The sequence below is a fragment of the Harpegnathos saltator genome, unplaced genomic scaffold (assembly GCF_003227715.2).
Source record: "Harpegnathos saltator strain DR-91 unplaced genomic scaffold, Hsal_v8.6 scaffold75, whole genome shotgun sequence".
Taxonomy (NCBI): domain Eukaryota; kingdom Metazoa; phylum Arthropoda; class Insecta; order Hymenoptera; family Formicidae; genus Harpegnathos; species Harpegnathos saltator.
The window spans coordinates 43,401-70,947 of NW_020230593.1; the positions used below are offsets into that span (position 1 = coordinate 43,401).

Consider the following 27,547-nt stretch of genomic DNA (forward strand, 5'->3'; position numbering starts at 1 on the left):
CTTATTGGTCGTTTAGCACTTTCGCTCAACCGCGAACCGCGCCGATCGCAGACTGCGCTTCGGTAATCACGACGCTGCTATGCTCGCAATCAGTTCGCTTTTAAAGCCGGCTCTTTCCGTTTTCCCGCGGGCGTCTTTCGGTCGAGCTGCCCCCTGCAATAATGCGTTGCTATTTACTCCCGTTGAGCTCTTGCATAGATTGCGATAACAATTGCCGATATCTCTTTCCACGGTTGGAAAACGCTCGTCTTTTATCCGTAGGCTTCGCACACAGAGGCGTTCTAACACAGCGAGACAGAGAGACAAATTAACACATGGCGGTTTTAAGCTTGAATCAAGCAGAAAGTCACTTCCTTCAGCGTGCTTATATTGTATAGCTAGGGGTGAGTATTATAAACGAACAAACCCCTAGCGTGTCCGTCCCCGACCATCTATCAGCTTATGTATATAATACATAGCCCCACGCTAGCTGCTCATCATTTTGATGAAAAGATATTCCCGACACGCTATCGTTATGCAAATGCTTTAATTGTTAGAAATTCTATGAGGAAAGACACCAATTATGTGTCTGACTATACACTATATACTGTATTCCAACGTCGACCCTCGACCATCATAATAGAGGGGTTAAATATGTTTTTTTTACCTCAGACGTTGTACAAGTATTATAAGTACACATATATCTTGTTTCCCGTTTATTGTATAATTATTTTAATTCTGGAGAAATGTGTTCGTGTTCTCGCAAAATCCACTTTTTAATTTAAAAGAGAAAACTGCCAAACGCTACGGTTCAGTGAAGAGAAAAAGCAGTTGGGAATATCTTTCTGCAACAAAATTCTCCCGTTTGTTGGAATAATTAAAACCAGTTGAAATTGTTAAGGTACAAGCAATATATCGTGCTTTATCTGCGTTAAATTCACTCGTGCTTGTCAGGGTTCACCGAAAGTGGTGCGGTGTCTCTCTACTCTACGTGAATAAAATCCCCCGCAGATGTATGTATCGTGTAATCTCGGCGATCCCGATCATTGTAAGCGAGAAATAAGACGTAGGTCGTGCGGAGGCGCAGTCTTTCGATCGGATTTCTGCTGCTCCTCTAATTGTCGGAGTCATTCGTTCTCTTCAAAAGGAACAGATGCACCGAGCTGTATTGAAGAGCGAGTCTATCAGGGACCCAGGGGGGTCCCCGGTGCTCGTCTCTTGGGGTTATTTTCAGTCGATTATCCCCAGAACGCTGGGGTCAACGTTGTGCTTTAGAAAGCGAAAGCGCAAGAGACCAGACGAGTCTATTAGCGCGGAGAAAGGCCGCGCATTTGCGTGCGTCAGTCCTTTCGCGAATTAATCTGGGAGAAGAAATATCACATCGGATGTCGCGACTTCTCTCCTCTCACACTTTCTTTTACGCGTGATATTAAAAAAGAATTGAAAGTTGATACGATCGTTCAGGCTTAAGGATGACGTAATTAAACGTAGATTGATCGAGTTAAGCGTCACGAATGTATACGAATGATTAACAACAGTTTCAGAATCGTTAAACAAAAAAAATGAAAATGTCACGGCAAACATTATACTTCAGATATTGCGTATGACTCAAGAATCTCGCGTGCTCGAGAGCCGTAATTTGCTGGTGCGTTATATCGTTTTATGTAGTATATGTCATTAAGAATATTCAAAAGACTGCTACTTCAATTAAGGGACTCGGTTTAACACGTGAAAGAACCACGTCCGTATCGCATGTGCGGACGGGGAGAGCGCTTGTATCTTATCTCACGTTTAATCACCATTGCTCGGGCCCCCAACTCCGACGCTCCTAAGCTTCAGTAATTACTTAGATGGACGCTTCGAGATCTTTGGCGGATCTATATGTAACGCGAGATAAACGGTCGGCGATTTCGATGCGACGATTATTACCGTTCAACTCATTCCTGGCTATGACGGAATTCTACGGGAATCACCACGAGATTTCTGCTTATTCGTTAATATTATATATTTCCGTATATTGTAATATTATTTCATTATTCATTATTTATTAATATTATTTTATTATTTCCTTGAATATCGAGCACAACCTGTGTATTTGAACTTTGTATTAATATCAGACACGAAAAGAAAGATGAAATTATTGTATTTATTATTATAAAATTATATATTTTCCTCGAGAATATTCTATTCGCGAGAATTTCTATCTCGCGAATGATAAGTAGGAGATCGTTGCTCGGCGACAAAATAATGCCGCACAGGCGGTCGATATTGATAATTGTCGTGGCACGAGCGATTAATTAACAATAGACACGAAACCAAAGGAAAGCATTCGCCGATCGATGAGAAGGCGGTTGATCGAGAGGTAGACTGATAGATAAGTAGGCAGGGGTATCTGTCTATTAGCTCTCTACCCTGATAACGGAGTTGCTGATCCTCCTCCGGCCCCCGGCGAGTGCTTCGTTAATTAATCTGGCAGCAACGGACTCGTTCAAAGGCACCCTTTTTCGCCCAGATTCATCCATCCATTTACCGATGGGCCTGTAGTATATCCGCGCGCGTATATAGTTTCTCTTTCTCTCCCCTCTTTACCTTTCTCTCTCTCTCTCTCTCTCTCTCTCTCTCTCTCTCTCTCCTCGTTATGTTATACTCTCAGTTTCGAGATAACGACGATCGAGATCGTGCGAGAATTGATCGATCAAAACTCGTGCTGAGAGCCGATTAAAGAACCGAGTGATTCCAAGATAACACAAAACAAATGCACCGGACATTTATTTCTTTCCTTTAATTAACGACTGAAGGTTTCAAAAGAGACAATTTGTTGTCGAAAAGAGCTTCGGAAATAAGCAGGAAGGTGATCGACGAGCGACGCGAATTTTACAAAGAAGCTCATACAAACAGCGAACTCCCAATTGTTTCAGCTCGCTCGCGCAACGCATTTGTGTATATCTTGGCGCGCAGTATTGTGAATGGTAATATGATCAGCCATGGCACTTAATTACCGCAACATGAGCATTGTGAGCCTCGCGCGGGGCGCAGGAACGGATGGACACGCATTGTGCGTCACACAGGCGGCATTGTTACGCTGATGGTACTTACGCTGATAATTACCACCTCTCCAAGTGTCTGTGGTTGCGATACAGGCTCATTACATGCTCCAATGTAATTCGAGTGCAATTCTCACGTGTGCACGTGCGAAGAATGAACGACTGACGTGCGAGTATCGAGATTCTCGAACGAAGCGAGAAGTCGCGCTTCCATATTGGAAAACGATTCGAGATAGCGGCAACTTCACGCCGATTGCGCGATCGTCTCGTCCATTTTGGCGGCGCCAGCGGCGAAGAGAAGACGCGGAGGCGGCAGGAACACGGCTGGTCATCCCAAATCGCGTTAATTAACGCACAGATCGGCTCGTTTCTCCGGCCAATTTGCGTCCCCGTGACAAATACGCAGCGTATGAGTACTTATAAGTACTTAGTACGCGAGTAATGGTCAGACAGTTGTCCGAGGACGACGAAGAGTTCGGCGAACGAGCGACGATCGAACGACCGACAAGCAGGCCATGGCGCAGGCGACCAGCCGACAACGAAATCACGACAAATCGATCGGTGAGTGAATAAATCGACCCCATATTGAGTGTATTTTCCGATGAATTCGTTTGTACTGCCCCCCCCCCCCCGCCCTCCCGATGGGGCTCCGGCTCGTGTGAGATTTCGTAGGAGATTTTGAACCGAGGTTAAACGTTTAGAGACATATATATATATATATCGATACATAGATGGCGCTAGGCGGACGCGCTTGCGATAAATTCAAACGACGCGATCGTTGCGCCAATGGCGGACGGCCACTTCACGTGTGATAATGTTCGCATTAGTTGGAATTTTCGATGAAATACCGTTGCGACGATAACATAACGCTCTCGAAAGCTGTTCGCTCTTTCGCCGCAATTTGCATTTCCGATAAGCGTGCTCGCACTCGTGAGAGTGGGCGGAATCGCGAAGTCGAATTCAGGCAGGAAATTCGACGCTTGAGCAGGTCTGGAAAGAGATAAAAAGGGGCGCGAGAGGAGGGTGGCCGCCGTACCCGCCGCTCACGCTGCCAGATCGAATTGCTTTTCCAGCGGACGGTCGCGCGAGATATCGGGTGCGCGTCGAGAATGTGCGTGAGTATGCGTGTACCTGTATGTAAGCGAACGTAACGTTACGGGGGCGAGGAGGAGGAGGAGGAGGCGAACGCGATGCGTGTGGGGCGCGGCGCGGCGCGCATCGGCATAAAAGAGCAAGCGAAAAAGGGAGCCTCTTTTTAATCTAGCGACGATTCGCAACCCCCGGCTCCTTTTATAGTTACGTGCTTAGTGCTTATACCCATTGACTCTCTCTCTCTCTCTCTCTCTCTCTCTCTCTCTCTCTCTCTCTCTCTCTCTCTCTCTCTCTCTCTCCCCCCTCTCTCTTCCCCCTCCCTTTTCTGTTCTTCTCTGTCCTTTCCCTGTTCTTCTCTCTCTCTCTCTCTCTCTCTCTTTCTCTCTCTCTCTCTCTCTTTCTTTCTCTCCCTTCCTCGCTTTCTTTCGTCTTTCTTTGTCGCCGTGTCAGGCCTCGTATTCTGTACGTCGAGATGAGTTCTATCGTCGGCTTCCGAATTGCTTCGGCCATATGCGGACGCTGAAAACCGCGTGTTCAATCTAATGCCAGAAATCAGAACATCGTGACGATATCAAAAGTCTACGTGTCGGAACGATGCGGATGATCAGCGAATCGCGCGACTCGCGTATTATGTCGATTTCTTCGAGTCTATCGTCGGACTTGGTACAAAAAATTTTTCTCGATTTTTGAATTTATGAAGAGATTCCCATCTCCGAGGAATGCGGCATAAATCTTCCGGAAGGTTACAGCTTTTCCGCAAAAAGTATGTCGCGGAGAAGTAAAACACAAGATCGTGAGGGACGATTAGGGATGCGCGGTACGAAAGTTTCTTTTCCAACACGGATACATTTTATGGCACTCGACATAAATATTAATCTAACCCTCGCGCTGTCCCAGTGAACCATGACAAAACGTACCGCGACATTGCTTCCCTTCCGTTATCATATGTAATACACGTATAAAAATGTTATTTCACACATACCGTATGCAGATTCTCACTGTGGCGAGCTGAAACGAGCCAAACGCCGCGATGATCGCGAGATCTTTTCTTTTTAGCAGAGAGTAGAGAATCGCTAACGAATAAAGTTTCTTCCTGCGTATATTCGCGGAAAATGCCTCGCCCGCGCGGTTTAAATAGGCCATGACAGCCGAAGATTAATCGGGGCCTACGTGAACGTGAATCTCGACGGGATCTTAAAATTGTAATCTCCCTGGGCTCCCCGAGGCTTGATAATGCGACGACAGACGGGCTCGATGTATTTTTATTCGTTCGTTTTTACGTTCGCCGTACGTCCTCCTACAGGGAGCGTATTGTGTATGCGCGGTTAACGAGCCGCGTGGATCACGGACGCTCGTTCTTTCGGGGTGTGGCCTTCGTTGTCGTGTCCGCGCGTTGTGCACACCCGCGGCGACACATCAACGATAGATTTTCCAAAAAATTATTCCATTAAAGTAATTATCCGGCCGGCTCCTTTACGGGACGGTAATAACGGTCACGGAACGATCGCGGCGGTGATAATGGGCCGCGATAAATTGACCGCGTGCGCTCGGTTTTCTCTCTCTTCTCTCTCTCTCTCTCTCTCTCTCTTTCTCTCTCTCTCTCTCTCTCTCTCTCTCTCTCTCTCTTCGCAAGGCGTCATCTGCGGTAGTCGTGCTCTCTATTCCGTGTCGTCGCAGCTGTCGCAAAGTCATCGCCGCGTTATCGCGCGCTACGGTAATTAACTCGATTAGCCGATCGACGAGGTTGCGAGCAAATTAAACGACCTTCTGCGGTGGACACGACAATTATTTCTTTATCAATCCGCATCTCATCGGGGTAATTCGGTTCACACACGATAGATGATGTATCATCCTGTAGGGGATTGCTTCTGTGATATTTTTATCTTGAGGTGAAAGAGTTCTGTTCATGTATCAAACGCGTATCTACCCGTATGTATATTAATGATTATCATAAAAACCAACAAATTTACGAATATTTCGTCTTTAAGAACGACGCGAGAGCTTTCATTCATTTCAGTGTTGTATCGACCTAAAGCAATCGAAAAATACGAGAGAAAACTCGTCAGGGTCCCGATTTTCTGAATTCAGTGCTGCAACACGATCGTCACTTACGCGGGCCTTGAAGGACGCCGGTTTCGAGCCCGTTGTCATCCCCTTACGTGTTAAATTACTTTGGGACACGATACACGTTGGAAGTGAGAGAAAGAGAGAGAGAGAGAGAGAGAGAGAGAGAGAGAGAGAGAGAGAGAGAGAGAGAGAGAGAGAATGAGAGAGGGTTGGGCGGAGGGAGAGGCGGGGAGAGAGAGCGCGATGGCGCGAGAGGAGTGCAACTCGACTCCGGGATTGTCGGCGACAATGAGCCAGTGAACTTTCGATCCTGGGCAAACACGATTTTGATATGCTTTTAAAAACCGGAAAATCTCCCTTCAAAGGAGGGTAATACGACGAGGGTCCAGCTAATCGGCGCACACACGATGCAGCTCGAAATGCAGCTTCGGATAATAAGCTCAAGGACAAATTACGAAATCCGAGCGTTTTCTATTCGTTTATCGGATAATAATCGATCTATTCACATTTTATATAACACACGTCTCTCTCCTTTTTCCCTCTTTCTCTCGTTTCTCTGTGCGCAGGTTTCAATGTTTTTCCGTAACGAGACGTTCGCCTCCTTTTTTTTTAGCATTACAGCACGACGCGCGCTGCTCGTATAGTTTTTCGTTATCGGCTTCCCGTTTACGAACAACAAAAGTCTTGCGAAAATGTTTGCGGATAGTCTCCCCGTCGAAATATATTTTTGTGTACAGTCGCCTTCGCGCACGGCCATTAGAGGTTTGACGCAATCTTGAAAATGGATCCGACTTGTATATACGTGTGCATGGGTTTGCAAATTTTTAGCAAATCTTCGAGGAGGAGATTATTACGAGAAAATTCTCGTTGTTCTCTTGGCACTTTCTTTATACCACCGTAGAATTTTTAATGCGAGAATTATATAGATATTCTTTTATGCAGAGGTAAAATTCCTTTCGTTGGGTATAAATGAACCAATGGTGGTCTCTTGTTTACGCGTGTTTTTTTTTCATAAAAGTTCCGTCGAGGGCGGCATTTTTATTCATATACAAGCAGGAAAATGTGTCTAAAAGATTTCTACAATCTTCAATATATCGAAGAAGTAGCTCTTGCGAGCACATCCATCTCTATTAATATATCACAAACATCCAATATGCATAGGCGAATACCCATCGGGTAGCTAAATGTTCTGCAATATTCAGTCATTCAATATCCAAGAGGTATTCGCGAATATCTCCCGGATATCCATCCTATATGATTGCATAACGCGAACGCAATATTGCACAGAGTGCATTCACAAAGCAGCCGCATGCGGGCAAGCAGATAGACGCTAGACAATATATCCTCGATACGAACAATTCCCACTGCTCTACGAAAGGTTACCGCGCGCGCGAGATCGAGGTAAAGGAAAAGAGAGAGCGAGAGAGAGAGAGAGAGAGAGAGAGAGAGAGAGAGAGAGAGAGAGAGAGAGAGAGAGAGAGAGAGAGAAAGGGAGAGGGAAGCTAAGGCGTCTAGAATCGCAAAGAGAAAGGCGACAAAGCGTGGAGTATGGATACCGAGCGAGAGATAAGGGTGCAGAGCTATCGCGACACGTAAGAGTGCGACGGATAATGATAGAGAGAAGGAGAGCGATAAAGACAGAGAGAAAGAGAGATAGAGATCAAGGTAGAAAAAGTCCGCAGTTAAAAGGTAGATGCATAGAGAGAAAGAGATAGAGAGATGAGAGAGGCTAGAGAAGGGACGAAGGTGCGATGGCGCGAGAGAGGGTTGATTGAAGTGCACCTACATACTTACGTGAGCGCGCGTACTTACTCGGATACGCCGCTGCTGCTGTTCTTGCTGTTCGTGTGCATCGGATGCGGAACGCGGGCGGTGCAGTTGCATTGTCGTCGTCCTCCCTCGCGGTCGCCGCTGCTAGATTCGCCGTTTCTCGACGGCGATAAGAGCGACGACGCGCGTGAATGCGCGATAAACGTGCGTCTGCCGTTTCGTTCACAACGAACGGACGAAAGAACGACGGCGAAGATGCCGCGCAGCTTGAGGAGCGCGTCGCGTCCGACGCGCGCAATTGTCACCACGCTCGTCTTTCTCTCCCTCTCCCTCCCTCTCTCTCTCTCTCTCTCTCTCTCTCTCTCTCTCTCTCTCTCTCTCTCTCTCTCGCAACACGGTCTTCGAGAATCTGCACCGCGATATATTTATGCGAATATCAAAACGGTTTTCATATGTTTTTTTCCGGTGTAGTTAGGAGCGCATTCGAGTGGTCACCACTGCGAGCCGCGGGCTTGCGTGATCATCGGTTATGACAAGAGCCGAAGTGTTAGTGTACAAGGTATAAATATTGACCTCTCAATATACTTTTATCCGATAGCGATAAGGATATAATTCTTTCTTGAATCCTCCGTTGAGATTGTGAGGTCGAATGTCTCGGATATTGTTACTTCGTCTCCTGTCATGATTGATTACCACGTAAACCGTAATGGTAATCGTGATCATTTAACGCGCTTCCAACTTAGTCGGAAATAGAAATGCGTGAGAACCGTTTTGCACAAACGAAGTGTGTGCAAAGTGAGAGCACGCGTTCTCGTTCGTTTTTCGTTTCGTTTTGCGTATCTTTCTGCTCTCACCGGCGATTCTAGCCCCGCTGCTCCGCGAATTTACCGAACCGGCGCGGACCACGTAGACGTCGACGACGACACGAGGTGAAATGTGGATCAATGGGTTTTATTAACCGACGCACTTCTCGATTCGTTCGAATCGCGATTCCATCAAAGAATCGTCCGTTGATTTTATTTGAAAGCGGACCGCCGCATTTTATCTCCGCGTCAATTTGTTTAGTTACGGCGGTCCCTTGTGAAGCCGCGCAACAATTAATTTTAATCCTGAACTCCTGCCCCCGCCTCTCCTCCCCCTATGCCGCCACCTCTTCCCCCCGCCGCTACCTCTCCCGGATTTTTATGCGAACGCCGCCGGTGCGCGGCACTATTGTTCTATCGACTATCTTTTTATGGACGTCGCGCAGCAAAAGCGCAATTTAAACGATACATTCGCGTTTTTTTTGTTTGCATTTTTTTCCCGACCTCGCGACATCAACTGTCGAAATCGCGTGTGCGTATTATTATAATATACGGCGAAAAAAGAAACAAAAAATAAACAGAGATCATTCGAGACTTAGAGATACTCGATATATCGGATCTTTGAGTAGAGGAAATTCGAACGACGTGTATTGTATGGTTCAACGTTCATTATTAGCGATTACGAAACGATCGGCTGTACAATAATTCGAGATCGCGAATCACAAATATCCGTATAAAACACGGTACGGCGAACCTTCTCCTTAATTGACGTCTATAGATAGGTGATATACAATGTGAGAGGCGGTACTTTTCGTAGCTCTACCGTTCTGTTTAATAAAATTATTCGTTTAGATACTTATCACAACAGGTGGAATATATCGTAGGAACCCTGCCTGTGTCTTAACGTGTGTGTACACGCGCGCGCGCGCGCGCGTATGTGTATGTATGTGTATGTGTTTTCATGTGTGTGTTGAATCTTACAACCACAGCAAATCCCGAATTACATCAGGCATTGAAACCGGCATAATATCAGCGAGTTCAATTTCTGTAAATACACGTAAACGATTTCTACACTTGCACAAACTGTAGGAACACGCGCGCGAGTTTTCTCGTACGGCGATACTCCTCGATGGTAGGGTTTCTTTTTCATTTTTCTGTATCTCGAAAATTGGACTCGCTAAGATCATACCGAAATTTTAATCCCCGGATTACATTAACGGAGCTTCCGGTCATGGGCTCGCGCGCAACGTCTCTCCCTCGGCGCTCGCCGAATTGCACGCGCGAATTAAATTTCTGCGCAAAAAGAAAGTATATGTACACGGAGAAACGATACGATTAGGAACGGATACGACCGACGAACGATTAAAATACCAGGCGTCGCACAATCGCACGCGGGACGGCTCGAAAAATTCCGTTTTTCGCATCCGCGCGAATTGTTTCTCTCCTCGGAATTCACGCATATCGGAAAAGTCGCCTACCTCTATTAGTGTTCTATTTACAGAGGTCAAGTATCGGGGAGTCGAGCGCAAAATAGAGAGTCTGATTCGCGTCCATCGATCGTGGGACCGTGAGATCTCGCGCGCTAAAACAGCACGAAAGCGAGTGACGACGTACGACACGCTCTATTGTTACATCGGCGACAGACCGCAAAAGAAACCATATGAGATCGCGCCAACTTTCGCGCTCCTCCTGTCTGGAAGGAAGGGACGCGAAATCACGAATCTCGAATCACAGTTCAATTCCTTGCGTGATTTCGCATCGGTTACAAGTCGCGGAATGTCTCCTTTTTCGAAAAAATTGAAAACTATTTATCGCAATTAAATTGATCAAAATGAATCAACGAATATACGCGATTGCCAATGAAGATCTTTTCTATCGGAAAAGCGGAGAATTTCCTTTTATCGAGACAGATTTCGATAAATTCAATTTCTCTTATCAGAAACAGATTCAATCGACTAATTTGCGAATGATTGCATCTTCTTGCTTTCAAATTTCTCTTATCGAAAGACACTTCGATAAATTAACTTTCTTTCATCAGAAATAGTGGAATCTCATTTGTGGAATAATTTATCGAATAATTTGCCTCTTCCTGAGTAATGAATATCACGCACAAATATGAGTACAAGTTAGCATTTGGAAAACGTAGAGTTTCAATTTATGGAATTTCGATCAATTTTCGACCAATCTACGTATTAACGGGAGTAAGCGGGAGAGAGAAAGAGTGCTCGCCGCTCTTAAAATCCCGACCAAATCTTCCGACTAAATTGCCAATGTGCCAGCACAAAGTTTAACATCCTCCACCTCGAGTGAAAGCGCAATTTCGATGTCGCATCACGTCGACGTATAATCCAAAACAGTTCACACACGAGGTGGAATTAAAACTCCACATTTGTCGCTTGTACTCACATTCATCCCCAACGCCGGTCCGCGTGTTCAAGGGCGACCATTAGAACCCAACTCGTAGCCGAGGAGAGAGCCGCGCTAACGTCCATGGTAACCCGTCGCGGGATATCGGTTTCGGGGGTGTCGCAGGACGCGATCAGACGCCCGTGTCGTGCGTTGCGTGCGAGCGTGCGTGCGTACGTCCGTCCGTCTGTCCGTCCGTCCGTCCGTCCGTCCGTCCGTCCGTCCGTCCGTCCGTCCGTCCGTCCGTCCGTCCGTCTTTCCATCGGCGTTACTCGTCGACGTCGATCAGCCTGATAACGGCGCGGTCCAGCCGAGGTGCGGGGATCATCGTTGCGTTCACGGGGATCATCTTGTCCGTCATGTTCGCAGCGGTCCCCTGCAGCCGCACGCTACCCTCGTAAGTCGTCGGACGGTGTTATTGCGAGGACGTCCGCGGTGGTTGGCCGTTGGGCGGCGGCGGCGGCGGAGGTGGCGGTTGCGGGTGCACCTGGTGGGACAAGAGACTGTGCGCCTGCACATGGGCCGCCGGGTGGTGATGGTGGTGTTGATGATGATGGGAATAGAAGATCGGCTGCGCCGTGGTGGGCGTGCACGAGGTGCCGACGCCGACGCCGACGCCGACGCCCACCCCGACGCCGACTCCGACCGCCGAATGCGAGAGGCCAGAAGTCGCGACCGACGACGGGACCGTCGGCGGCGGCGGTGGTATCGGCGCCGTCACCGAGACTGACGTGACGCCACCGGCGGACGCGCCGGGGCCCGCCGACGCCTCGTGGTACAGTATTGGCACCCTGACCAGCCTCTGAGTCGCGTGCGCCATGTTCGCCGCCTCCAACTCGGCGGCGAGCTGGCGTTTCCACTTGTTTCGCCGATTCTGGAACCAGATCTTCACCTGGGTCTCGGTGAGCCTGAGCGAGGCGGCGAGCCCGGCTCGCTCGGACGACGAGAGGTAACGTTTCATGTCGAACGTGCTCTCCAGCTGGAACACCTGCGACCTCGAGAACACCGTTCTCGTCTTTTTTTTGCGCTTTATGCTGTTCGACTCGCGACCATCTACGCCGACCTGTACGTTGTTTTGGCCGCTGTTACCGTTGCCGTTGCCTGTACCGCCTCCGCCTCCGCCGCCGCCTCCACCACCTCCACCGCCACCGCCGCCGCCGCCGCCGCCACCTCCGCCGCTCACCGAAGTGCCGTGGAGACTTGTCGAGGTCGATTCGCCTTCGCCGTCGCCGTCCGCGCAGTCGTCTCCGTCGCCTAGGTCGTCGTGCGCTTCGTCACCGCTCGACGGGCTTCTCGTCCGGTGCAGCCGATCGTCGGCGTTGTCGTCGTCGAGCTCGTCTGCACAGAAGGAAGGGGATGCACGCTCGTGTAGTCGTCTTCTCGCATTGTCATCTCGATGAAACATGGGGGGAAATTCGATGGATAAGTGCCGGGCAGGGGAACAGGAGAGCGGGGAAAGACGAAAACGGCGGTCTCGCGACGTTACACGATGAATAGATAATGATATTTGTAACGTTGGTGGTGGAGTACATACACGTACGCGGGACAACTTTTATATTTATCGATATAATCGAATAGTTAATGAGCGAAAAGAGGTGTGCATACGCGCGAGAGGGAGAGCGCATGCGTGTGTTAATCGGTTCTCTTTTTAAACGTGATCCGCCTACGTCAATCAGTCCGGCGAGAGCGCTTTGAATTTACAAATTCTCTCACGCGCTCCGGTAAATCGCCCCATTATATATTTCTATCCATATTGCATATTTAATCAATTAATAGAACGCTAATTATTATTCTATTAATCCATTTGGACATAATTGCTGCGGATTGAATCTCCATGTGAATGCAAATGCATCACGTCGATGACGTTATTTGCGGCGTATGCATATTTGCGCAAAATACCGCTATACTGGCATCGCTCATGTCTCTTTCTAGTAGCACAAGCGGCCGATAGCATGAGAGACGAAACGATAAAACGCGCAACAATTTGCCTCGCCTCCTCTCTACAAATATTTTCTTGCTCGTACTTATTATTTTCAGCCGGCGAAATACGGGATGTTTAATCTTTCCTCCACAAATGATCGTTGTGTAGCGCGCGGGCAAAAAGCTGGCTGAAAAATGAAACTAAATACAAACCTTTTTTACACTCGCAATAATTTGATATTTGCGCTTGGAAATATAATTGAGCAAAATTTATTTCTAGAAATACACGCCTCTCTCTCTCTCTCTTTCTCTCTCTCTCTCTCTCTCTGTCTCTCTCTCTCTCTCTGTCTCTCTCTCTCTCTCTCTGTGTCTCTCTCTCTCTGTCTCTCTCTCTCTCTCTCTCTGTGTCTCTCTCTCTCTCTCTCTCTCTCTCTCTCTCTCTCTCTCTCTCTCTCTCTCTCTCTCTCTGTCTCTCTCTGTCTCTCTCTCTCCCTCTCTCTCTCCCTCCCTCTCTCTCTCTCTCTCTCCCAATTTCTCTCCCGTTCTCGCGGAGAACGAGAATCGTGAAAATCGGCGAGCGATCTCCCCTTGTCGCCTTGTCGCAAGCATGTTGTTACCCATTTTTCTTTTCTGTTTCGATCATCTTCCCGATGTGTTGTGGGCCGTGCGTCGGGTAGAAAACTTTAGGTATCTTCGATCCGCGTTGCATCTCGCAACGCGCAACACCCGATACCAATTATTACCGTCGTTACACCGTCAAAGAGTTTCACAGCGTCGTGACGCGAGTCGCGTCGTCAAGTCGGGGGGAGGGTGAGCGGTCGTATATGTGTTCGTAGAGGTGCGGATAGTAACTACCTAAGTGCTTAGGCAAGGTGGCAGGAGCAAAACGATCGGCGGGTAAGGCGATCGACGTTGGTTTGTCGTGGTGGAAGCCGTGGTGGAAGCCTTACGCGCGCTTGTATACGCGAAGGTGTACACATAGATATACGCGGACGATATATCGGTAAGAGGACGTGTCTGTAGGACTCTCTCTCTCTCTCTCTCTCTCTCTCTCTCTCGCGCGCGCGCGCGTTATCCCTTGTTTCTCTTTCCCCCTCACCCCCTCTTTCTTTCTCTTCTTTCTTTCTCTCTTGCACTATCGCATGTCTCTCGCGATCTCTGTGTAAGTCCAGTGCGACCCTCCATCCCTCGATCGTTCGAGCATCGATCGAGGCGGAACAGTTCGAGCACGTTAAATCACGTCGCTTTATATCGAAAATATCGACGGGTGCGGGGGAAGGAGAACGCACACACAAAAGGGGTTTCATGCGCCTCCGATCGAATTCCGCTCGATCGAATTCGAAAAGAAAACGTTGTGCGCGTTGCGTTAACTTCGTCCGAGCCGTCGTTGCGAAACAACGTCGACGACCGCGGCGGAATTTTCCTCCGAGCGGCGTTTTCCCTCGGATTATCCTAAATAAGCCGTCTCTCGATCTGCTCTGTGTGGCAACACGGCCAGCGCGCGGCGGGGTGAGGGAGGGTATAGTGATGGAGGAGGAAGAGGAATCGAACTCACCTCTCTGCGGGAAAGACGCGGACGCGGGACTGACGCGGCTGAGGGTGCCGACCACGTCGCTCGGTGAGGGATGCTCGAGGGTCTGCAGGCTGTGCGTCGGCCTCCATGGAAACGGCCAGCCGGCACCGCCGAGTAGGACGCCGCGGATGCCGTCGGCGTCGACGATGTCCGCCGATTGGCCGGCGACCTGCACCGCGTTGCTCAGGGCGGACGACGCCGCCGCGGCCAGCCGCGAATGGTGCTGATGTTGTTGGTGCTGTTGGTGGAGGTGCTGCAGCGTCGACGGGTAGAACAGGCCGCCGATGCCGACCGGGTATCGGCTGGCTATCAATCTACGGACAAGACGATGAGTAATGTGTTAGGTGATTTAGACAATGCAGGCTGCTTCGCATGTAGCGCTGATTGGATTTCGGGCGTGCAATTAAACGGGGATTGCGAAGCTCTCTGTGGTCGGATGCGACGGATGATAATCCCGCGCAATCTTGCCGTTGATTTTTATGTAATTGCGCGAGCACATCGATTGGAGACTCTTAACGCGTCGCGTTTGATTCGATACGCGCAATTGTGCATTTCATGTTGTGCAATGAAATTATATTTTAATGATATGAGATACGCGCGTGGGCGTGTCTTGTTAAATGTAGAAGGGTCGATTGGTACTAGTTTGCGACCTTCGAGCTTCATCACCATCGTCTCGCGAAATGATCACGCTCAAAACAAACAAACCGGACGCCACGAGCGCCGGATACGTTTCTAGTTTTTTTTTCTTTCTTTTGCGAAGAGAGAGAGAAAGAGAGAAAGAAGGAGGGAGAGTTACGTATATAGCCGAGCTCTATAAATGCGACGGGATAAAGCCGGTCTGCGGCGCGAGTAATTCGACCATGCGCGATCGTTACGTTCGGGATAAGTGCCGTCGCTCGTAACGCGGCGCGACCATTACGACTCGGATTTACTCGGCCGGCTGAAAGAGTGAAGAAAAGCGTGTTTCCCCACCGTCCCGGGGATATTCGGAAACGGTGTTTGCGCCGCAACAACGGCCGGACGTGTTACGGATGAAAACGCACGACCGGTTATTAAGAGCAAAAATCCGCTTAGCGTGAGAGGTGTACTCGAAGATCGGACATGTTGACCGAAGGCGATACCTGCGCCGGGTGCCCTCCCAGCGGCGGATTTAGAGCTATTAGGGCTTTGAAAATATCGTTCAGAGCACAGAGGCTCCGGTTAAATCGACCCAGTTAATGTTAATCGTGGCTGTGATTTCGAGTGCAGAGAAGCAGCTCCCGCCGTTAAAAGTTTCAGATAACAGACGGTCCACGTTGACAACGATCACAACGATCCGCGTCGCGATTCGCGCGTTACTCAACACGGGGAGGATTTTACAGTGCCAATTGCTGTAGAATTTTGTAGCCGAGGAGCACATCGATATTCCGATTTCCGGTAATTTATTATCTTCCTTCCGTTTCATACGCGCCATTTATATTATCAGAAAGTGAAGTCTATTGTTAAAAAATGTTACATGTTTATGAAAGAGATTACTATTTTTCTTCATAAAATATATACTACTGGCGGTTTATTCCTGCGCTACTAGAAAACATAGTAAAAGACCGAGGAGAATTTATATGAAAAAAGGCTATAACATTTTCTCCGTGCACAGCTCGCGAAATTATTTTGCGATCCAGTCCCTTAGGCGGTCAGGATCTTTGGACCACATTTATCATTGATTCCATCGTCGGGCTTCCCTTGTCCTCCGCTTCTCTTTCGACCGTTCTTTCGACCCGCCTAACGAACGCTCCTCTTTTTCCCGATCGTTACTTCCGATCACGGTTGAGTACGGTTGTCGCAGCTGCGCGCGGGTGCTAAACGCAAGAGTGCCGATTTGCGGCGAGTCGAATAGAAATGTAGGTGGATAGGCAGGCGGGCAGGAGCCGGTCGACCGATGCCGATATCGGCGAACAGGCACGCGGGCCGAGGAGGCTTCGGAAGCCCTAGCACTTCCCCGTGTTCCTTCCTCGCTTCCCCGGCAGTCCGTCTGCGACGAGCGGCGATCTGATCTCGTTTCGATACGCGCTCGTGCTTATTCGACTTTGCCTGCTATGTGCGGGCATGGTGAACACTTTGTGTCCATTTGATGACAATTGGTCTCGCGATAACGGATAAGCCGCATTTTATAATATCGTACACTTTAATATTCGAGCGGATTTCCTGACGTTCCGTGCCGATTTAATCATGGCCGTTCGCGGTTAAACTTGCCCCTCGAATTTCTCATTCTCTTCCTTACTCATCGTGATTGAGATTCTTTGCAAATCGCGGTAGCGTTGTCCCGTATAAGTTTTCGATATTTCCGCCAATCATTTCGGATTATTACGTGAAGCGATTTTAACACGTTCGATGTCATTGTTTATATCGAGAAATCGTCCGTCAGAAACCACCTATATTTTCTTCCACATAATAGCGGACTTTTGATTTATGTGAACATAGAATACGAAAATTATAGCTTTCAAATATATGTGATGTCGATATCTCGTGAGAATCGGTAACGAATATGTCGAAAGACGCGCACCGAATATTAATTTTTCTTTTAACAATACCATCTCCTCTCGCATGTCGAGAAGAATCAACAAAATTCATTGTTTACGCTATTGCGACTCGAAGCTTCGTCGACGGTTTCTCACAGATCGGCCGTTTAACACCTCCGAAGGTCGCATCGAGTGCATTGTTGACAAGACCGTGACAAAAATAACAACAACAAGAGTAAAGATGACGGCGACGGGATTGTCGAGTTCAACACGGAGGAGGAATTAAGAGAGACCCTCTCCCTAAGAGAATTTCTCGGTGACACGCGATCTCATCGGCCGGCCGCTTTCTTAACCCTCGATTCTCTCAGCATCGAGAGACGAGGAGAGAGAGATATCGAGGTTCTCGAGAAGGCTTCGCGCGGGGAGAGAGGAGAGAGTAAGAGAGAAAGACGCGGCCCGGGGCACACAAATGCTCCGGAAAAGATAAAGGAAATCTGACAACCGCCTGTTTGTAAGCATCGGAGGACCCTTCCTGAGAAGCAGGTATAAACACCAAACACTCGGCTCTCTCTCGGACAGAGAGAGAGAGAGAGAGAGAGAGGGAGAGAGAGAGATCCTCTCCACCTTTTACTGCCTAATTCCGCGGGACTTACGTCTTAGACGAGCACTCCAGACCGGCATATCCCGGTCGGTTTACGAGTTCGCTCCCCGTAGGTGCTCAAGGACTCTTCAGCGATACCTCCTCTCTAATGGGCCCTCTCGATCTAGGTCATCGAGCATGCACTTGACTCCGCGCGACCGCCTCGCTCTCAATTTTATTTCTCTCCTCTCTCGCCTTTCGGTCTCCCGAGTGTATTACCGTTCGTACCCACGCGTTCGCGTTCAATTTTCCGGTGCTGATCGCGCGAGATTCCTTCGTTTTACCCGACTCTGTCGTCGACCTTGTAATGATGTATTTTTAAAGCGAGTGCTTTTCTCATAGCGCTTCCAGCTTCTCGCGCGCGAAATTAGGAGAAAGTCCGAAATTCGGGGAACGCGATTTCGTTGGCACTTATTTTATTAATTTACCAGTACACGCTGCTTTCCCTCGGCAACACGAGCGTGCGCGAGTTTGCCCTCATCGGATACGTCCGTTAAACTCTTTCCCTCCGTGTCTTCAATAACGCGTTACACACCGCTTGCGTATTGATTATTATTCTACCTCTTGCGCTCACACACAGTGAGTAAGTGCCATTCTCAAATATAAACTCTTTATGCCGTTAACGATCGCTCGAAATACGATACGTTTCGTCGTGTTTCGTTACACCGAGGGTAGTTAGAAGCGTAGCGAAGAAAGAGAAGTCGATCGCGTTCGCTAGCGAAAGTGCGACCGAAGCGGTTTGCAATCTGCATGCTCAACATGCGATCGCCATGCTGTGCTTTAAAAAGAGAGACATGGGGGAGAAGGATAGAGAAAAGAAATTAAACGCGGCGTGGAGACGACGGAAAATAAATTAACGTTATATTAACGCGAAGGACTAAGAAGAAGACAGACGGTGAATCTGGAAATTATATTTCTCAGGGATTTTTTTCGCTTTCTCATTTTTTTTTGAAGACGTTAAATCTTCAAAATAGGCAGAGTCTTTCCTGTCGTGTTCTCTTGATTTTCAATCGAATTAATTTTCCATCCACGCGCGATCGCTCGTCGCTATTTCGTCGGCGTGAAATACAATAAGAACTATCGTTGCACAGCGGCTTATGAAGCGTCGTCGGGATGACTCAACAATGATTTATTGGCTTTCAAAGCGTTCGGCCAAATCCGCTAGTTGGCTTCGTATTGCATTACGGACTCGCAATAGACGAAACAGAGAATTTATTTTTGCGTCCACGCGTTCGACATGATTTCTTTCTAACGCGTAAAATCAAAATACCAATGCCACGTATTTAATTTTGGATTTTCTTATTTGGGACTTTAAATGCAAATATACGTAAACATTCAACATAAAATGCTTTACCTTGTATATTCCATGTTGAGATTTAAAAAATTTGCATTTGAAACTCGAAATAAATTAGAAACTTTTAGGGTTATATGTATATGTGTCTCGATATTGATATTTTTATATGACAGAGAAAATGTAAAAAGCACGTTTGCAGCCTTTTCTAAAATGGCTAGATTCTCTCCCTCTCTCACACACACACGCGCGCACACACACACACACACACACACACACACACACACAAAGATCCGTCGCAACGGGTAAAACGACGCGACGCGAGAATACCGCGATTCTTTGCGTTGGGTGCGCGTCCTCGTGCAATTTTTTTGTAACGGTGTTAGTCGCGAGATCACCTCGTAGACGAAGCTACGTCGAATGAAACGCGAAGGGGATTGTATCTCGCCGCAATTACGATCCGCGGTCCATATACGGCCGCCGCCGCCGCCGCCGCCGCCGTCGCTCTCATCCCACATTTGTTCCCGACGTCGAAACATCCATATCGCTCGCGAATAGGCGATCATACACAATAGGCTTTATCGTATCTTCCTTTGAAACTTGTAGCGCGATCCCACCCTAATTAACGAATCATTCATCAGCGCTGTAATTAACGAGGCAGTCTCTGTCGCGGATTATCAGACGGATCCTTTCGCTCGCGGTCGTAACGCGCCCGCGGTAACATTTTTGAATATAAGCTCCCGCAAAATCGAGCGACGAGCAAAAAATATTTTCGCGATTCCCCCGTCGCCTAGATATCGATGTGCGCGCTCTTGTTGTGAACCGCGCGAGCAGATTTGAAGGGAATTCGGGAGTACGTACATACATACAAAATGGACATGTCGTCGTTGTCGTCGTCGTTGTCGTCAATTTCTAAATACGCACGAGCGTATTCATTTTTCAGATAAATACCGAGAACCACTTCCACCCTCTCCTCTCTCTCTCTCTCCCTCTCTCCCTCTCTCTCTCTCTCTCTCTCTCTCTCTCTCCTTTCACGTTTTCACTTCGGGAAACAGATGTCAATTTTAACGACAGCTTCTTCGACCAATTTTAAGTCAAAGTCACGCTGCATGTAACGAGATTTACAATGATTCGGTACACCGCGTATATGTGTGTCAAGCAGCAAAGGGGAGCGTTTCTCGTGGCTAGGTCATACCTTAAGGCTGCTCTCGCTGTGAAGAAGAAGAAGAAGAAGAAGAAGGAGGAGGAGGAGAAGGGGAAGGAAGAAAAGGTGGTTCTCGGATGCGATTGTTACGATTTCATAAAGCGCGCATATATACCGGGGGCCGTATCTCTCGCGCGTAAATCCCTGAGAGCGCGTGCGTACTTATATTCCTGCGGAGAAATATTATTATTTGATCAAGTCAAGTATAGGGATGGGGATGCGCTGTAGAGAGAAAGAGCGAGAGAGATCGCGTGGCGCGAACTCCTTTGGCCGACCTTGGGCGAGCGAGAGGAGAATCTCAGACTGGCGCGTAGAGCGGCGATTTAATAATAAATACGGCTGTAGAACTTGCGCGCTTCCTCCCGGAAGACGTAAGGGCTGCCGCTCGGCTAAATGGGCCGCGGGATAGGTGCCCGTTTCTCCGGGGAATCTTAGGCTCCTTAACCTTGGACTATACGGCGTACGGCGTTTCATCCGCATCCATTATGCACTCCATGCCTAATTGATTTTTTACATACTCCCCCCTCTCTCTCTCTCTCTTTCTCCCCCCATTGTTTCTCTCCCCGTTGGTCGCTGTTCCCTTCCTCCGGCAGCAGTTGACGGCGGGCCCTATCGGTATCCGACGCGCGTGTTTCGCCAGTGCGACAGAAATTACAGCAAATTTCGTCGGCAGCCGCTCGTAACGTTAATTAGCGTGCTTGCGGAATTACGCTCGGGACACATGCACACACGCGTGCGCGTGGTTGGGTGCGCGATCATTGCGTAATTCTACGCCGGCTTCGTGCATTTTTGTCGAATTGTATTTAAACGCGTAAATGGATATGAATAGAATATATGCGATTTTGTAATTTTACGTATCGCCAGTGCGGTTATTACGAGCGAGACATGCCTCCCTTCCCCCTGTCTCTCTGTCTCTCTGTCTCTCTATTTTTCTCTCTTTCCCTTTGCGATGCGTTTTTTGAATCGCGTCGTGAATTATATGTAAATTCGTGTAACGTTATATCCGCGCGTTTAACGTTAAGTTGCAGTTGCGCGTGATTTGCACGCGCCTTCTTTCGTTATCGGCATGGCGAAGAGAGGGGAGCGGGCAGAGGAGGGTAATTTCGCGAGTTACACATCATGGATTTTTAACGAAAATCTGCTGAGCGCAGCTCATTCATCTTTGACAAAGATTCATGCCGCGCGGAAATTTTTATAGACTCAGCATGTATAAATCCGCTCAAAGATGCGCGTCTGCGAATCTGTAAATAATTCGCCAGGCGTACTCGCACAGATCGCAAAGGCGATGCTTGTAACCCCGAGGGCACCGAAATCGCGTTTCCTCGGCACGCGCTTTCGACGCTTTCGGCGCGAACGGGAAAGAATCCATTGATCAAAGTTCATTTATCAGTCGCGATTTCGTTTGCGCGGCACGGCAGCCAAGCGGCGCGGCGGCGGCGCGGCGGCGGCGCGGGGGCCCATTCTCGACAAGGCTTTTCCCGTCGAGCGAGATGCGTGTGCCCCTGATGATGCATACGAGTGGAACTTAATCAAACGGTAAACGGCTGGAAAACAAGCAATCGTAGCTTGTGCCACCAGGCAGTCGAGCATGGCGGGGTCGGAGAAAGGGCGAGAGAGCGTGGGTGCCGGCGGCGAGAGTGAGGGGGCAGAGAGAGAGAGAGAGAGAGAGAGACAGAGAGAGAGAGAGAGAGAGAGAGAGAGAGAGAGAGAGAGACAGAGAGAGACAGAGAGAGAGAGAGAGAGACCGTCAATCGGAAGGGGGTGTAAATCTGATAAAATCATCTCGAACCCTCCAGTCTTTCTGCCCCTTTGCGGCACGCTGCCGTGCTCGGGTTCCTCGCAGATATATCCGATACCACCGGGGGTACCTCCTAAGTAACGTAAGTAATGTAAGAGGGTGGTTGTTGCTACGGTTGTTATTAAATGAGACAGCCTAATAGGCCCATTACGGACCCCTCGCCGGTCCATTCCCACATAATATAATCCTCACCGCACGCGTTCGTTCGTCCGCTCGCTCGTTCGTCCGCTCGTTGTCGCTCCGTTCCGCCGTCGTCGTTACTGCCCTTTACCGTTTCGCCACCCCCAATATGTCGCGTATCTTGATCCGTGCGCGCTCACGCCTACGATTTTCGCTCGCCGCGAAAACTGTCCCCGGGATACGTCCCTTCTCACATCCGCCATAATCCAAGTCGACGTGCGCGGATATTTGTGTCGCGATACACAGCGTCTCGGATCAACCGGGTGAAAAATTCGGGTAAAAAGTACGAGGAGCGAGGTTAAAGTCGACGAGAGATCGAGCCGGCAACAAGGTTTCGTCTCGCTGTTTCTAAAATTCTTAAGATATTAGCCCGTTCCTCCCATCGTGTCTTTGGCGAAGACAAGATCCTTATGTGACAATTTTTTTCCGATAGGACATTTTGATCACAAAATAGGAGGGAGGAGAGGGGGAGGGAAATGAGAACTTTTTCGACTTTCATTAAACGGGTGCTGAATGAATGTCAACATGCGTCCATTATGCAGTTAGTGTAATCTACATTGTTAACGCGAAACGCGATGCACTGTGCACGCATGCGTGTAAAATTATGCAAACAACGATGGCGAAGGGGGACAGTTATTAATCCGTCGCGATGGTGTTTACGCATCTCTCGGGTGTCAAAGTTTCACGAACGCGGATACTTTTATCACAGGACGCGTTAACGCATCCGGTGTCTCTAATTGCCGAGAGGGCGCGGTCTTAATTTATTCAACAATTCCGCCAATTACGAGAGCGGCGAATATGAATAACGACGATGTTGCGAATTAATTAATCATTAGTAAGTATTAGCAACTCCATTTACCGACACTTTTGCATTAATATTAAATGGCCACAGCGCTGAATTAACCGTTAAACGATGGCGCTTAAATATTTGAATTAAACAGAGGGAGAGTCGAAGAAGAAGAAAGTCACTCTTTTCTCCCGTCTTATTCTTTGTATTAATGTTCTTTTATTATTTTTTTATCTTTTGTAGAAATTTCTCGCGCGCGAGCCGCTTATATTATAAATAAAAACCAACAACGACGCATGTCCTGCGAATTTTGCACGGGTGACTGAAATATCGTCCTACACGGTGAAATGAATGGCGATCGCCGATCAGTACAAGGTTCGGATTTCGGCCAGTTATTTTGACGCCATCAACCAATAAAATCGAAGGTCACATCGTCGCATCAACTGGAGTTTAATATAACAGTATTGTGCAACGTACGTTGCACGCACGAGTAAACGATGCGCGCGATACACGTGTTTGTGACAAAATGTTCTCTCTCTCTCTCTCTCTCTCTCTCTCTCTCTCTCTCTCTCTCTCTCTCTCTCTCTCTCTCTCTCTCCGTCTCCCTCTTACTTTTTCATTCTCTTCCTCATTTTTCTCTCCTGTGCTGTTAGCAAAAAGTATTATTACAAAGTCTCCATTGTCGCCTTGCTTCTCCGTTTGCGAAAGAAAGCTTGTTTTCCGTGGAAATGAAACATCGCTCGCAAAGAGTGACGCAAAGCTCCTGCCGCTAATCGTTTTTAAGACTGAATTTAGAAACACGGCTTCACTTTCACGGTTTCCTCGTCGAGAGGCTGTCTCGTGCGATTATGTCATACGCATGTACGGAGTGTCTCGGAAGCCGCGGATTTCCTTCCAGCTGAAGACACTTCACACACAAGTAAAAGTCAAAGAACAATGACCGATTATTTGGTGCGTAATGATTTTCGAGATAACGTCAACCGTCTCCCAATTATAATTCATTGACAATCATACACGATCGTAGGGTCTGCGATGCAAATAGACAATGAAACTTTGCTCTCTGATTAATCTTAAGTTTGTTTCGAACTAGCACGATTTCGACTGCAGATGCGAACGTCACAAATTACACAATTTTGAAAACTCAAGTACAACACGGCAATGGCGAAATGCGCGTTCAATCTCGTCGGTGAAGTAACAAGGCAGATTTCTCGCAGACAGTTTTTCAAACAAGACATTTTCCGCAGACAGTTACATAAAGCGGCAACACGATGACACTTTAACCGAACGTATCGATTGAATGACGAAACCTCGGCGGCTAAGAGCCTTTTCGCACAAGCTACTTTCGCGATTGTGGCGCTTCATCGCCCGCGAGCTCTCGTTTATCTCTATGCTCTATCTCTCTCTTTCTCTGTATCTCCACAAATCTCCCGGAGACGCAATGTCGCAAGGACACGCCGTTAATACCGATTTCGCGAAAAATCACCCTGTCGAAGCATAATTCGCGTGACGGGCGCGCTCGATTATCGAGCATTATCGTTTACCATCGGTCCCCTGCGTTATTCCGTCGAATGGGAAGCCGCGAGTTCCGCAACCGAGAGTCCAAGGACACACATACCTCGACAGCATGGCGAGATCCGCCGATGCCTGGTGGCCCAGCAGAGGATTGGCAGAGGCGTCTTGGGGCGGTGAGAAAGTCGCGGCTGGACTGGTAGCACTGGTAGCACATCCGATACCGATACCCGCGGAATTGGCTCTGGACTCCAGTCCTCCAGTAACGTGACCGCCGGCGGCAGATACGCCGCGCTGACCGCCGGACAGCCTCAAGGACGTGGGGGAGGACGAAACCCTGCCGGGGCTGCCGCAGGACGATAAGATCCTCTGCGACGTCTGCGAGTTCGCCGGCGGCAACGGCGACGTCCTGTCGACGTCCGACGACTGCCTCTCGCCGGACACGGTGGACGTGGAGTCGACCGGCGGCGACTCCGGCCTGCCGAGGATACTGGAGATACTGAAGGACGTGTACTGGGGGTTGCAGGCGGGCCTCAGCGCCGGCTTGCCGACGTCGAAGCTGAACGAGTGGTGATGATTGCTCAGACCGCAGCCGGACTTGCCGTTCTTCTCCTGCAGCAATAGCTCCGCCGGCGTGGAGCTGCTCCTGGAGCCCTCCAGCTCCAGGTCCTCCTCCGATACCACCGACACCTCGATCTCCGTTTCTCCGGACATGCCGCGAAGCCGCTCAATCGCGCTGACCTCTTGCTCCCGTGGCAGCTCCTTGGCCGCTAGTCCAGCTAGCCCGACCTGACTCTCGGCGCGAAGCCGCGGCTCCCGTTCTCGCTCGTAGCCGCGCGTTGTAGCAGCCGATTTACCTCGCTGGACTCGCCCTCGTCCCTCGGTGCTCTCCGACGGCAGGCCGACAGAGTTAAGCCGAATTCGTCGGCTCGCGCGACCCGACCCGCTGGCAATCCTCCTTGCACGATCGCATATCAGCAGAAACGGCGGAATACGTTACGCGCGTTCGGGCCGCGACGTCTCGGAGACGCTGCTCGTCGTTAGTGACGTGGATGCGCGCCCGTCGTCGCCAGGACGTCGTCCCGCGTCGTCGTGGATCGCACACGGATCGCTCGATCGCGCGACATTCGTAAGCGATACCCTGGACGACAGGATGATAGGAGACAAGACACTTGGAGGGCCCACCCTTGGCGAAGTCGCCCTCTCCCCCTATCGTCCATCCGCCACCTATCACACCCCCTCTCTCTGTCTTCGCTTCCCTCTCTCTGTTTCTCTCTTTCTCTCTCTCTCTCTCTCTCTCTCTCTCTCTCTCTCTCTCTCTCTCTCTCTCTCTCTCTCTCTCTCCCCCCCTCCCCCCTCTCTCTCTCTCTCTCCTTTCTCTTTCTCTATCTTTCTTCACCGCTACCTATCCGCCCCAACTTGCGAACACGTAACTTCTCCTCTCGTTTCGGAGAGACAGAACGCTCTCCCGCGCACCTTTCGCTCTCTTTTCTCTTCCCGGCCGCGACGCGTAAAGCGTTTTCTCGCGCGTATTAGCCGTCGAGCCGAGATGCTGCGCTGCTACGTCGCCGTACGGACTCACTTTCCCCGAGTCACTTCCACTGATCGCCGAGCACTCGTCACAAAGCGAAACCCGCTGCTTCCTCGTGCCGAAAGCCCGTCGTCATCGTGACGGAGTAGTCATCATCGCCGCGTGTCGTTCTCCATCCGGTGGCACGCTGAGAAACGCGACGGGCGCGCGACGAGCCGCCGACAAGCACTGACTACTGTCCGCGGACAGCTCAGACGTGCAACATCATTCGGTTCGCATGTAAGAAAGATGTTCTCGCCGCGAGTGCGAGCGACGGCCGACGTCCGCGTAACGCTGCGACGCGCTCGCGCCGCGACGCCTCGCGTCCCGTCGCGCCGGAATTTCGACTCGCGCGTGTCGGCTAGAGCGTCGGCGCGCAGACAGCGTCCGTTTGTTTGTTCCTCCGTTTGTTCGCTCGCTTGCTCGCTCGCTCGCTCGGGCCAGAAGGAGAGCAGCGGCGGCAGCACACCCTCGTGCCGCGATGCGCTTCGCGCCGAGCGAGTGACGAGCCGCGGCGGATGGGCACTGTACTCGCACTACTAAGGGTAGGAAAACGCCGGAGAAACCGCAGGTCACACGGACGAGGCGAGGTTCGCTCGCACACACTCTCGTTCGCGCGCGCCTCGTACGGCGCGAGAGGGTAGGTTTTGGTAGGTAGGTAGGTAGGTAGGTAGATGGATAGATAGGCTGGCAGAACACACTACGAAGGGGGACGGAGCACGACGATGGGGCTGGAGGGAGACGAGCGACGTCGTCGGCAGCGGGAAGTAAGACAGAGAGAAAGAGAGAGGGAGAGGAGGGAGGGAGAGAGAGAGAGAGAGAGAGAGAGAGAGAGAGAGAGAGAGAGAGAGCGCTTCAGAGTCACGCTTCGAGAGTCACGGGGTAGTTATTGCGCGCCGCGCGATAGCTAGAGACTGCGAGGAGGCTACAGGGAGGGAGAAGGGGTGACGGTGCGAGCGAGACGAGGGCGCGGGGCCCGACGCTCGCTAGAACGGGGCGAACGGATAAATTAGAGGGTGTCAGAGGGAGACGGAAGGGCGAACGCGCTGGCGCGCGCGGAGCGTGGCTCCCTGTTTCGGAGGAGAGGGAGGGTAGAAGAGATAGAGGGGGTGAAACGAGCGTGCGGAGGACGGCTAAGCTGCAAGTTGCCAGAAGGGGTGTCGGTCGGCGCGGTCGGGGTAGGTAGGTGGCAGGGCGGGGCTATGGCTTGCCAGGGGTTGGCTCTGCGGACTTCTCATAGGACGGAGTCGCGATCGATGACTCGCGCCGCACACGACTACCCGTCGGGGTAACCCTCGCCGCGGACCAATCGCGTCGGTCGCGCCGTCCTTAACTCGAAAGATACTCGCCCTCGACGTTCCCGCGGAACGCGCTGCGACGGGTAGACGGGGTGGTTATACCGGCGAGGCGACGATCGAG

At 49.9% G+C, this 27,547-nt stretch overlaps 1 protein-coding gene across 1 annotated transcript; it reads right to left on the reverse strand.

Moving 5' to 3' along the window:
- Positions 1-9,711: 9,711 nt before the first annotated feature.
- Positions 9,712-25,811, reverse strand: Hmx (H6 family homeobox). The gene is made up of 4 exons (XM_025306044.1): positions 24,665-25,811; positions 14,637-14,968; positions 12,353-12,499; positions 9,712-12,262 (listed from the first exon to the last, which is right to left on the reverse strand). Exons 1-4 carry the CDS (start codon positions 25,270-25,272, stop codon positions 11,577-11,579), a joined length of 1,773 nt encoding a protein of 590 aa, XP_025161829.1. The 5' UTR covers positions 25,273-25,811; the 3' UTR covers positions 9,712-11,576.
- Between the last annotated feature and the right edge of the window lie 1,736 nt (positions 25,812-27,547).